The following is a 12,558-nucleotide window of genomic DNA, read 5'->3' as shown; positions in this document are numbered from 1 at the left end:
TAATATTATATTATATTACTTTATATTATATTATATTATATTATATTATATTATATTATATTATATTATATTATATTACTTTATATTATATTATATTATATTATATTATATTATATTATATTATATTATATTATATTATATTACTTTATATTATATTATATTATATTATATTATATTATATTATATTATATTATATTACTTTATATTATATTATATTATATTATATTATATTACTTTATATTATATTATATTATATTATATTATATTATATTATATTACTTTATATTATATTATATTATATTACTTTATATTATATTTTATTATTACTTTTTGCACATTTTTGTGTTTGTTGTAAAATAGATGTTTTAAAATAGAACAAGTATTAATTAATTTATGGTCTAGATGTGTTATATATTTACATCGTCAATATATTGTGTAATAGCCTTTCGGAATTCCCATTATATTATAAAATGTTATATTATATCATTCATTCATTCTCCTTTGCAACCTCCAGCAACCTTCTTGCTGTGAGGTGACAGTGCTAACCACTGAGCCACAGTGTCACCCTATTTTTGATTCATGTATCATCTTTTATTTACATTATGGGATCTTGACTAAGCTTAAAAAGTTCGAAAAAGTGACTTTTGTTAATATTTTTAATAGTTTGAAGTGATATATTGTCTGGGCTGGTGTTGCATATTACGCTACAAACACCTGGTAATAAACCACCAGTATATTTTTGTTATTTTACAGACTTATTTCTCTACATATTATTTCTTATACATTAGAAAACTAGTAAAATGTCAATAAAAGTCACTGTGTTAAACTGTAGAGTTGAATTTTCAACAAAAAACGTGGACAAAGCAGAGATCAACATTCCATAATGCAGTTCACAACCGTAAAATAAACACAAAACACTTGTGAATCGCAAATTACGTAAACTGTTCATTAACAGATATTCTACACTGTGAGAAAATCTAAATGTTTTGTGTGTCTCTAAAGGTGCAGCAGGTGATCTGCCAAAATGCTAACGGTTTAGCATAATATGTTTAAAAACACAGTCCCTCCCCTGCCGTCCAAAGCCACGCCTCCAGATATCACAAACGCTCAAATTAAAGATGACAGAGACCCACTAGATCATGCCATTCTCCAGTTAGAAAACTTTATAGATATACAATCCCCAATGAAAAACTGTATTATATCAGCATGTTTACTGTTTTGTAGCAGCAAAACTTGTCATAATGTGCAATATTTCATGCATGCAAGGATCGCTGGTCTCACTCTCTCACACGCTTTGTCCTAAAGCCACTACTGTATGCTTAGTGGTTGGCCGGCCGCGTGCAGGAATTACACTTATTACTAACCCATACCTACATGCTATTTCAGAGCGAATATTCAGAGTAGCGGTAAACAATATAGGGAGCGCGTCACAGACGGTCATTGTTCAAAAATGAACCAATGTGAATATAAAACTACCTCAGTGAAGCAGGCTAGGCGGAATAACGCTATTTACTGATGTTTTGTAGTTGAACTAAATCAAAATCCGCATTATCAATGCTGTAAAAGGTAAGTTATGAAACTGAAAATATTCACATCGGATGATTTCAGTGGCTGAACAACACTTCTGTGCATTTAACCCATTCATAACAACTCAATCTACATCAGCTTTGCATGACTAAAATAGTTTTAAACAGAACATTACCAGTCTAACAGAAATACTTCAGCCATGGTGTCTTCCTTCCTCCAGCGCACAACACTAACTCCAATATTGATGCATGCGCAAACGGCGGATCTGCGTGAACGAACGGGTGTGCAGATGCTGACAGACAGTTTGGGCTACTTATCAGAATTATGGGAATTATCAGCCTGACAATACTTAATTGGACAAACATTTTCAGTCTTATGCCTTACCCAGAATATAAAAATACATATAATACATTTAGATCATTTACTTTAATCATTACTATTGGAACGTGAAGAGACTTTCAACCAGCACAACAACACATGTTTCTGAAGACAATCACCTACTGCACCTTTAGGTGAAGTCATACAGCTCATGTGAAACGAAGTAAACGAAGTTTGTCATGACTTATTGATCACATAAACGACATTGTACAAGCCACAGGATGCCACGTGAGGTGTTGTGAATTTGCCTCAGCTTATCTCAAAACAAACCTAAAAGATTTGACCATATTCAAAGTCCCTCAGGCACGGTTCGATGAGCGCTGCAGGATACAATCTGTTTCCTGTCCTAACAGATGGACGTTACAGTAGAGCAGCCCTGATTCTGCTGTCCACAATCCCACACACACACTGAAAAAATGATTCGTTGGATTTACTATATTACAGTTGAAGTCAGAATTATTATCCCTCCTGAATTATTAGCCCCAGTTTATTTTTCCCCAATTTCTGTTTAACACAGAGAAGATTTTTCAGCACATTTCTAATCATAATAGTTTTAATAACTCATCTCTAATAACTGATTTACTTTATCTTTGCTGTGATGACAGTAAATAATAAGGTTCGAGCCCCGGCTGGGTCAGTTGGCGTTTCTGTGTGGAGTTTGCATGTTCTCCCCGTGTTGGCGTCGGTGCTCCAGTTTCCCCCACAGTCCAAACCCATGCGCTAGGTGAATTGGGTAAGCTAAATTGTCTGTAGTGTGTGTGTGTGTGTGTGTGTGTGTGTGTGTGTGTGTGTGTGTGTGTGTGTGTGTGTGTGTGAATGTGAGTGAAGGGCATCTGCTGCATAAAACATATGCTGGATAAGTTGGCGATTCATCCCGCTGTGGCGAGCCCTGATAAATCAGAGACAAAGCCGAAGGAAAATGAACGAATGAATACAGCACAAATTGTAATTTGTTTGTTTTTGATTATGTACCTCCGCATTATCTTACAGATAGTTCCCTTTTGTAATCCACAGAATAAAAATAACCTCATACAAGTATAAAGCGGAGTAAACAATGGCACTTACTGTAGTTCAGGTGAACTGTTCCTTTAAGAAAGCAGAAAGGGTTTCTAAAGCCACAGAAGCGCCACCTTGTGGAACAGCGGAGAAATGTCTGATGCTCCTCCTGCCATTTAAAAGAATTATTACACAAATATCTCCAGGCCCTGCCAACAAACTGAACAGCGATTCTTCACGACCACAGCTTTCATTTGCCTGAGGGAAACAATGATTACTTTGATCTTAAATATAACCTTTGTGTTGGAGTGTAAACAAAATGAAATGCCACTGAAAACGAGACGGCATTTTCAACAGGAGCTGAATGATTAAAAAAAATTTCATATGATCAACCCATCAGTATCTATCTATCTATCTATCTATCTATCTATCTATCTATCTATCTATCTATCTATATATCTATCTATCTATCTATCTATCTATCTACTGAATTGTACAGGGGTAACTCAGTGGCTCATTGGTTAGCACTGTCACCTCACAGCAAGAAGGTTGCTGTTTCGAGTCCAGGCTGGGTCAGTTGGCATTTCTGTCTGATGAGATAAAAATACCATCACACTTAATCTCAAAACAGAAATCCCTCCAACACTCAGGGATTGTATCGATCGCCTTACTGAGAGAGGATTGAAGAAAATCAATACAGGTTCATTCATAACATTTTTGCCAGGGCTTTTGTTCTCCTCTTATATAAAAAAATCAAACATCACATGTAAAAAATGAGGGAAACACATGTAAAACATGGGAGTAAACAATGGCACTTACGGATAGGGAATAAGGGGGCATATTCTCCTGATAGCTCTTCCCTAAATGACTAATAACTCCTTCCTAAAGGCCTAATAGCCCCTGCCTAAACAACTGATAGCTCCACACTAAATGACTGATTGCCCTACCCTAAAGTACTGATAGCTCCACCCTAAATGACAGATAGCCCCTCCCTAAAGGCCTGATAGCTCCTCCCAAAATGACTGATAGCCTCGCCCTAAAGGTCTGATAGCTCCTCTCTAAATGCTTGATGGCCTCGCCCTAAAGGTCTGACAGCTCCTCCCTAAATGCTTGATAGCCTCACCATAAAGGCCTGGTAGCTCCTCCCTAAATGACAGATAGCCCCTCCCTAATGGCCGGATAGCGCCTCCCAAAATGACTGATAGCCCCTCCCTAAAGGCCTGATAGCTCCTCCCAAAATTACTGATAGCCCCTCCCAAATGGCCGGATAGCTCCTCCTAAATGACTGATAGCCCCTCCCTAAAGGCCTGATAGCTCCTCCCAAAATGACTGATAGCCCCGCCCTAAAGGCCTGATAGCTCCTCCCAAAATGACTGATAGCCCCTCCCTGAAGGCCTGATGGCTCCTCCCTAAATGACTGATAGTCCTGCCCTAAAGGCCTGATAGCTCCTCCCTAAAGGCCTGATAGCTCCTCCCTAAAGGCCTGATAGCTCCTCCCTAAATTCTTGATCGCCTCGCCCTAAAGGCCTGATAGCTCCTCCCAAAATGAATGATAGCCCCTCCATAAAGGCCTGATAGCTCCTCCCAAAATAAATGATAGCCCCTCCCTAAAGGCCTGATAGTTCCTCCCAAAATGAATGATAGCCCCTCCCTAAAGGCCTGATAGCTCCTCCCAAAATGAATGATAGCCCCTCCCTAAAGGCCTGATAGCTCCTCCCAAAATGAATGATAGCCCCTCCCTAAAGGCCTGATAGCTCCTCCCAAAATGAATGATAGCCCCTCCCTAAAGGCCTGATAGTTCCTCCCAAAATGAATGATAGCCCCTCCCTAAAGGCCTGATAGCTCCTCCCAAAATGAATGATAGCCCCTCCCTAAAGGCGTGATAGCTCCTCCCTAAATGACTGATAGTCCCGCCATAAATGACTGATAGATCCTCCCTAAATGCTTGATAGTCCTGCCGTAAAGGCTTTCCATGTGACCAGATTTGAAGAATAGTCATTTTAAGTGGGAGGGAAAGTTCTAGTATTTGATTAAAGTTTATGAGGGCAAATTAATTTGAAGAAAATAATGAAGCGTACAGATACATTGTTTATAACAAGAACTACTATATACATATACAAATAAGAAGAGTACATTTTGACTTGGCAACATGGCAACTTTGAGAGTTTAAACCCTCATTTTCATCTCTCTCATCTTTGATGACAATAAAATATGGAAATTCGGGTTAAAATTAATCAAGAAAGTGAAACAGTCCAACACTCTCAGAAGAAGAAGAAGCAATGCTGTTGTTTGATTTGGTCTGTAAGAACAATCAATGCTGCTGTTTATAGATTTAGCCTACTGCATCATACCTTGCTTCAGTGAACCAAGAAAAAAAAAATCAATCCTTTCAGAGGAGGGCTCTATGGATCACCGTTTTATTTTCACACATCAACAGTTAGCAAAGACATTACACCAATTGGCACTCTTCCAACGACACGATTGGAAACAAATGCCGAAGATCCAGACATTCAGTGATTGCACACATTTGTAAGAGAAGAGGGGCTGGGAAACACTGCACACATACACACACACACACATACAGACACACATATACATGCCCCCTCATGCGCTCAAAAAAAACCACACACATCTGCGGCGTTCATTTAATGGGCGAGTCCAGGATCTCCTGGTAGTCTTGTCTTATGGCTCGGCTCACCCTGTAAAGCTTGAGACCTGTCAGGACGAACACACTGACCATGATAACCAACGCCCCAAAGACGTCATACACCGACGGGATCATCCGCAGCACGATCAGCTGAAGAAACATGGCCACAACGATTTCCAGATGCTGTACGGTGCTGACCAACGCTGGGTGGAACTTGTTGAGGGCGTAGTACACCCCAAGAAACGCAACGGTGGAGCAAATGCAGATTCCCGTTAGGTAACCCCATGTTTCGCCATCCAAAGGAATGATGGGTTCTTGCATGATGAACATGGTGGAGGCTCCCCACACGGTCCCGGTCCACCCGAAAGTGAAGAGCGCCGTCCACATGCTGACGCGTTCTTTAATGGCGCGGTACACGATCATAGACAGCGCGGCGGTCAGACCTGCCATTACAGTCATAGTATACCCAAACGCTTCCTTCCAGAATCCCAAAGCAGATTTCTCCTCATCGGCGATGTTCGGGATCATTACAAGACAAAGTCCGAAAAGGCTGCCGACGACCGTCACTACATCAGTATAACCAAGGCGTTCGTCGAGAAGCAAAAAGGCCAGAACTGCGCTAAAGACAGTGGTGGTCGCCCGCCACATGATGGTGCCGTTGCTGGGTGGAACAATCGCAAAGGACGTGTAAGCACAAGTGATGGAGATGACATTGCAAACCCCGTAGAAGAACAAACGCAGTCGGTAGCCCTTGGGCCCAAAGGGAGCCTCTTTATAGTAGAGGACCACCAATACTGACAAGACCTGTATGACGGAGCGGATGAAGATCAGCTCTAATGAGGGCACTTTGGAGCGGTCGGCTGCTAGGCGTGTGATGAGCGCCACGCATCCATGAGCAATGGCCGCCCCAAATAGGGCACCCCAGGTGACCCGTGAAGCCAGGACATTGGCTTCTCCGAAGCTGGCCAATTGGCTGCCCACTCCTTTATCTCTCGGATCAGCTTTGGGACGGGAATCCATAGTGCCGAATAAAGTCCTGCCACCACTCTCTGACACCAGTCTCTTGCTGGGGTTGTTGTCCATGAAGGAGCTGAAGTCCTCAAAGGATGGCGCGTCATCGTATCCCTCGTCGCCCGGCTGGGGGAAATGTGTGGCGTATTTCACCGTGACGGTGTTGGGGTGGATTTTAACCCGCTTTTTGGAGCCGTACTGCTGCCTTGTGGGGGACGGATCCATTTTCTTCAGCTACAGAAGAGCTGTTAGAAACACACACACAAACATTGTTGAATTACCTCAAGGTGGAAACATGAAACACACAAATATAAGCGGGACTATGGAATGAACACACAGGAAAAAGTACTATAGTAATTTAGGAGACCGCGACAGTTGTAGACTCGTTATTGTGAGGCATTGTGGGATTGATTGAGTGCACTTAGATCCATAGGTTCCCATCAATGTCAAGAGCAAATCTACACCGGTAATATAATATAAATACCAGGGGCACAGATTTAGCATGGACGGAGGAGATGTGTTCCCACCAATGTCCCCACAAATAATTTAATTCACTTTTTAAAAAATTGCGCTGTCAATATTAACCTGGACATGCAGAAAGGGTTCAATCACGTCTCCTCGAGTCGCACCGCCCACAAACACATATGAACACTGTGATTGGCTGAGCCTTTCCCTGCTGTCATGTGAGAGGCTGTAGCTGAGTTTAGATAAAAGCAGCACCAAAACTGCGGGTGAATTTCCCGTGCAAGAATAAGGTGTGTGAGGTGTGTGACACACACAAGTGAGGATGGTGGCAACAAAAAAGGTGGACATAAAGAGCTTTTTCAGTGAAAAGTTGAGTCACATAAACTCAAGTTGCTACTGAATGAGTCCATCATGATAATGCGGTTAATGCTTATGTTTTCCCTGCTTTAATGCACAGACTATCGATATAGCAGGCTGGTATAGTCTGTGAATAGTCTGCCCTGAAAACTAACAGCTACATCTAAAAGTATATGATCCCTGCCAGTTCTCCTAATCGAATGAAATCAGTTATTAATAGCAATGAATGAGAATTGCCCAGGATTGAGATAAAAATTGGCAAACATTATCACAATTGGGTTCAAACGTTTTCCCTTGTGCTCCACTTGAAAACACATTAGCATATTTTACTGGGACAGTATGATGATTAAAAAATAGGATTAACATTAAGATGGACACATTGTTGTAAGAGATGTGCATCCAACAGTCAGGCATATTTTTGCCAACTTAAGCTTGCATTGCTTTCACAGAGATGCAGAAGAAAATCTTACATAATTCATAACTCGCTGCTTCAATGAATCCCCTCTTCATGCCATCTCCCTCTCTCTTGCTCTCTCTCTCTCTCTCTCTACTGCCGCCCCGTGTGTAAAGCTATTTCTATATTTAAGTGCTGTAGCGCCTGCTCACATAAGCAGAATTTGATTCAGTGTGAAGGGAAGAAATTATGTAACGCGGAAAGAAACTGGATAGTGGGTAAATGGTAAAACAAATTAGCATTCTTAAATTATATAAAATAAAACATTATGAATTTATTGATTAATATTTAATATGCATTATTTTCCGGGGGGAGAAATCGGAGTGCATCATCACACAACCAAATCGTGTTTCTGTCGTCCGATTGACAGCTTGAAACAACGCGGTCAATAAGCTAAATCCCCAGCAGGGGGCGACAGCATCAACAAGATGCTCCTGACGAGAGCCCACCTATTATGCTCTAACCCGATAACTCGTAAAAATGTCATATTATATGATACAGCCATTCTGAATCATATCAGTATATTGTCCTCATGGCACACCGCGAGGCTGGAGACAGGACAAATCTTGTTGAGGAGAGAAAGCGTGATTTATTGGTGGTCACAGCCTGGCTATTAGAACTCTGATCTCTGCTATAAATCATCGAGCAATTATGCATAAACGCACACATTGACGTTGTATGTATATATTTATACACATATATAAAGCATGTATTACTATTTAAGCAACATTGAAGAACAGAGAGCGAGCGAGAGAGATGGAAATAAAGAGAATGCAAATAAAATGAACAGAATCGCTTCACTGCCCATTTGTTCCGATCTACAATGCATGTTTGAATAATTCTAATTTCTCATTTATTTGCATGCTATTTAGTGCAAATTCGCTATCTTCAAATTGTGCACGCAGCTTCAAATACTTTGTTCTCTGAAATTAGATTTCTCCACGCTTTTTTAACACTGTTGCGCAAAAGCGCACATGCAGCAGTCAAAACGCGTCATATTTATTTTCTCCTGCAAATCTCGCAGCGCAAACGCGTCTCCATGTTGCGCATCAAGTGAATCAAATCAGGCGGTTTATACTCACCACGCGTCTCTCAAAGAAAGGATCCTGCTGTCTTTGAAGCTCTTGTAAAATGAAACATAAGTGTTTTAGTTGGTTAGCGTCAAGATATGGAGAACTGCGCTTGCCATGTCTCCATCCTTTCCTCACGGACGCGCTGGACGTCTCCAAGGCGCGCGCATCATCCACGCGCTCTCGACGCTCGCGTTTCGGCTGGGCTGACAGAGACGCGACGAACCCCAAGACAAACCCCCTGGTTTTTTGTCTGGCAGCAGAGAGAGGGTGGGGTGGACATGTGAAAACTGCTTCAGCCTCACATCATCATCATCTTCAGCGTCAGAAGAAGCGCATGCATGCTGAGTTGATCTTATTTCTGAGCGGAATTGAGTCTCTGTAATAAACTCAGCAAGTCTTCCGAAAACGTGGTATTTTTGCTGTATTCAAGTGTCTCATGGTGCACAAGAACATCAGCAAAAAATCTAATAAAATAAATACATACACTGCATTTACCCCCCCCCCCCCCCCCCATGTTTTAAATGTTTAGAAAAACACATTTCTGAGCGTCATGTGGACCACCATTTGATTTGGTTACAAACCCATGTTCAGTCAAAGGAATACAAAGCAAGACGAGGCAGTTTTTAGAAAAGGCCAGCACACAACCAATCATACATGTTCTCAATGCTTGCCTTGTTAAATATTCATGAAATCTGTTGGAGACCAGGAACATGTTCATATGGCACTTCATTTGAAACAAAAGACCCCCCCCCCCCCCCCCAAAAAAAAAAAAGATTTCTGTGAATTTCTGTGTTTTGTATATAACTTTCCTTTGACTTAGTCCCTGATCTATCAGGGGTCACCACAGCGGAATGAACCACCAACTACTCTGGCATATGTATTATGCAGCAAATGCCCTTCCAGCCACAACCCAATACTGGGAAACACCCATAAACACTCAGACACACACACACACACACACACACACACACACACACACACACACACACACACACACTATTCAATTTACTCTGTGAACTCTAAAGGGAAACTGGAGCACCCAGAAGAAACCCACACAAACACGGAGAGAACATGCAAACTGGATATTATAAATTATTTTTTTTGTTAACTGATTATTCAACCATTAGTTCCATATTTTTTTTCAGTCTTCAGTAACAGCTTCACGCTTTCCAAAAAAAAAAGAATACACTTAAATGTAAACTGAATGTCAAATTTTTGTTCTGTTCTAAGGACTCTTATTTTAAAGAGTATTTTCTGTTCACATTTTTACTAAGCTGAGATTTTAGAAAACTAAACAAGGAACCGGTGAACATAATCAATAAACTAGTGAGTAAATGTGGTTTCTTGGCTTTGTTTGTCTTCATAGTTACTTTATAATTATGTTCACCTGTTCCTTGTTTGGTTTCTAATAATCTCAGTGTATTTAATGGTGTCAGGTTTAGTAGCTCATTGTCTGTTTTGGGTTAATTGGTTGTCAATTTTGTGTGCTTCTGTGTTTTCTAACTCTTTTTGGTAGTATGTAGCGATTAGGTACAGAACTCCACGTTAAAAGGACAGTTATAAATTTTTTTCGGGTGAACTACCCCTTTTAGCACCTGTTCTGATCCTTTACCCTTCATATGAGCAACATTAATAGGGGTTCTGGCCTTGAGAGCAAACATCTCTGCTTCTCCTGAGGATTATAGTATACTTAAAAAAGACATAGGCTCACTTTAAAAGAATATGCTTAAATGTAAACTAAATGTCAAATTAAGTTTCTGATAGGGACTCTTATTTTGAAGAATATTTTCTGTACAAATTTTCAATAAGCTGAGATTTTAAGAAACTAAACAAGGAACAGGTGGAAGTAATCAATGAGTAAATTTGGTTTCTTGGCTATGTTTGTCTCCATGGTTACTTTATAATTATGTTCACCTGCTCCTTGTTTAGTTTCTAATAATCTCAGTGTATTTGTCTGCATCAGGTGTAATAGTTCATTGTCTGTTTTGGGTTAATTGGTTTGTTAATTTAGTGTGCTCCTGTGTTTTCTACATCGTTTGTAATGTTAATAGTTAGATACAGTTAAATACACAACTCAATGTTAAAAGGAAAGTTCTCCAAAAAGTAAAAATTGCTGTAAATTATTTTTTGGGCAAACTGTCCCTTTAATATGTGTTCTGATTCTTTACCCTGCATATGAGCAACATAAACAGGGATTCTGGCCTTGACAGCAGGCGTCTCGTAAATAATATATAATCACTTTAAAAGAATATGCTTAAATGTAAAGTAAATGTCAAATTTAGTTTCTGTTCTCAGGACTCTTATTTTGAAGTGTATTTTCTGTTGACATTTTCAATAAGCTGAGATGTTAAGAAACTAAACAAGGAACAGGTGGACATAATTAATGAACTAGTAAGTAATATGGTTTCTTGGCTTTGTTTGTCTCCATTGCTACTTTATAATTAGGTTCACCTGTTCCTTGTTTAGTTTCTAATAATACCTGTTTTGATAATTTACCCTACACATGAGCAACATCAATAGTGATTCTGGTATCTCTGCTTCTCTTGAGGAAAGCCCAGCGAGGAGCGAGGTATTATTAATCACAGGGAGAGCACCAGAGGAAGCTCAGATTAAACTGGTGGATGTAAACTCGCCGCCCCTGTGGGACTTTAACTCCTCCGGCTGCCTGCTTGCCCAGACACAACAGTCAGTCACAGTGCTAATTCTGGTGGGAGGTAATTCATAACCATGCCTGACTGATTCCAGCATCTAAACATCATTCACAACACAAGCGCTTCACTCAGCATTTCTCGCCATATTTATAATCACTGCTGTCCAAGTGGCATCAACTAAAGTGATGAATCGAGCTAATTTATTGATCAACGCCGAGTGATTGGTCACCAAGGTCAGGATCTGTATGGGTTCGGGTCATGCAGTTTCACTTTCAAGTTCACCTCATGCTCATGCACTTCTTAGAAGGATTTAACATTGAAGGACTGGATGTTAGTTTCTAAATAGATTCTTTATTGGAAGTAATCTTTGGAGATATCATTCATAATATGTGACCCTTGATTACAAAACCAGACATTAGGATAGTTTTGTTTTAAAAGAGCCCCTATTATGCATTAATTAAGGTCATATTTTGGTTTTGGGGGTCTCCAACAACAGGCTAATATCGTGTAAGGTCACATACACTTTCATTGTCTTACAATAATATGCATTTATTTATACCTAATTATCCCAATGACTCCCATATGATTCGTTCAGTGCTTAATTTGTTCCCAAATCCCTCATTAGCGCAATGCTAATCAGCTTTTATTGGTCCAATGACCCAATCTGTTGCAATTGTTCGACTGTGCTCAGAGCGAGACAGAGAGCCACCATCAACATGGTTGAAGTAGTCAGAGTGCGGAGTGTATGTGTGAGCCCAATGCAGGAGTGCATTAAAGCAATGCAGTTAAACACCAGCATATTGCTCTTATCCATAAGTAAAAATAATGATACACATTCAGGATTAATCCACACAGCGGCGAAAGCTGAACTATTTTGAAACTTGACCACAGCATGTGTGTATGAACAGCTGACTATAGCAAGCCAGGATCACAAGTTCACGAACACATTTAAATTGGTAAAGAAAGCGACGTGTTGTTTTTTCGACGTTGCTTTAGATG

General features: G+C 40.1%; 1 protein-coding gene across 1 annotated transcript; it reads right to left on the bottom strand.

Annotated features, from left to right (window-relative positions):
• Nucleotides 1-5,302: 5,302 nt before the first annotated feature.
• On the bottom strand, nucleotides 5,303-9,249 carry slc35g2b (solute carrier family 35 member G2b). The gene is made up of 2 exons (XM_056450707.1): nucleotides 8,918-9,249; nucleotides 5,303-6,804 (listed from the first exon to the last, which is right to left on the bottom strand). Exon 2 carries the CDS (start codon nucleotides 6,782-6,784, stop codon nucleotides 5,543-5,545), a length of 1,242 nt encoding a protein of 413 aa, XP_056306682.1. The 5' UTR covers nucleotides 6,785-6,804; nucleotides 8,918-9,249; the 3' UTR covers nucleotides 5,303-5,542.
• Between the last annotated feature and the right edge of the window lie 3,309 nt (nucleotides 9,250-12,558).

The sequence above is a fragment of the Danio aesculapii genome, chromosome 24 (assembly GCF_903798145.1).
Source record: "Danio aesculapii chromosome 24, fDanAes4.1, whole genome shotgun sequence".
Classification (NCBI taxonomy): Eukaryota; Metazoa; Chordata; class Actinopteri; order Cypriniformes; family Danionidae; genus Danio; species Danio aesculapii.
This window is presented reverse-complemented; position numbering and strand designations above follow the sequence as displayed.

Coding starts and splice junctions, on each gene's coding strand:
- slc35g2b (XM_056450707.1), bottom strand. CDS start 6,784: ATGGATCCGTCCCCCACAAGGCAGCAGTACGGCTCCAAAAAGCGGGTT.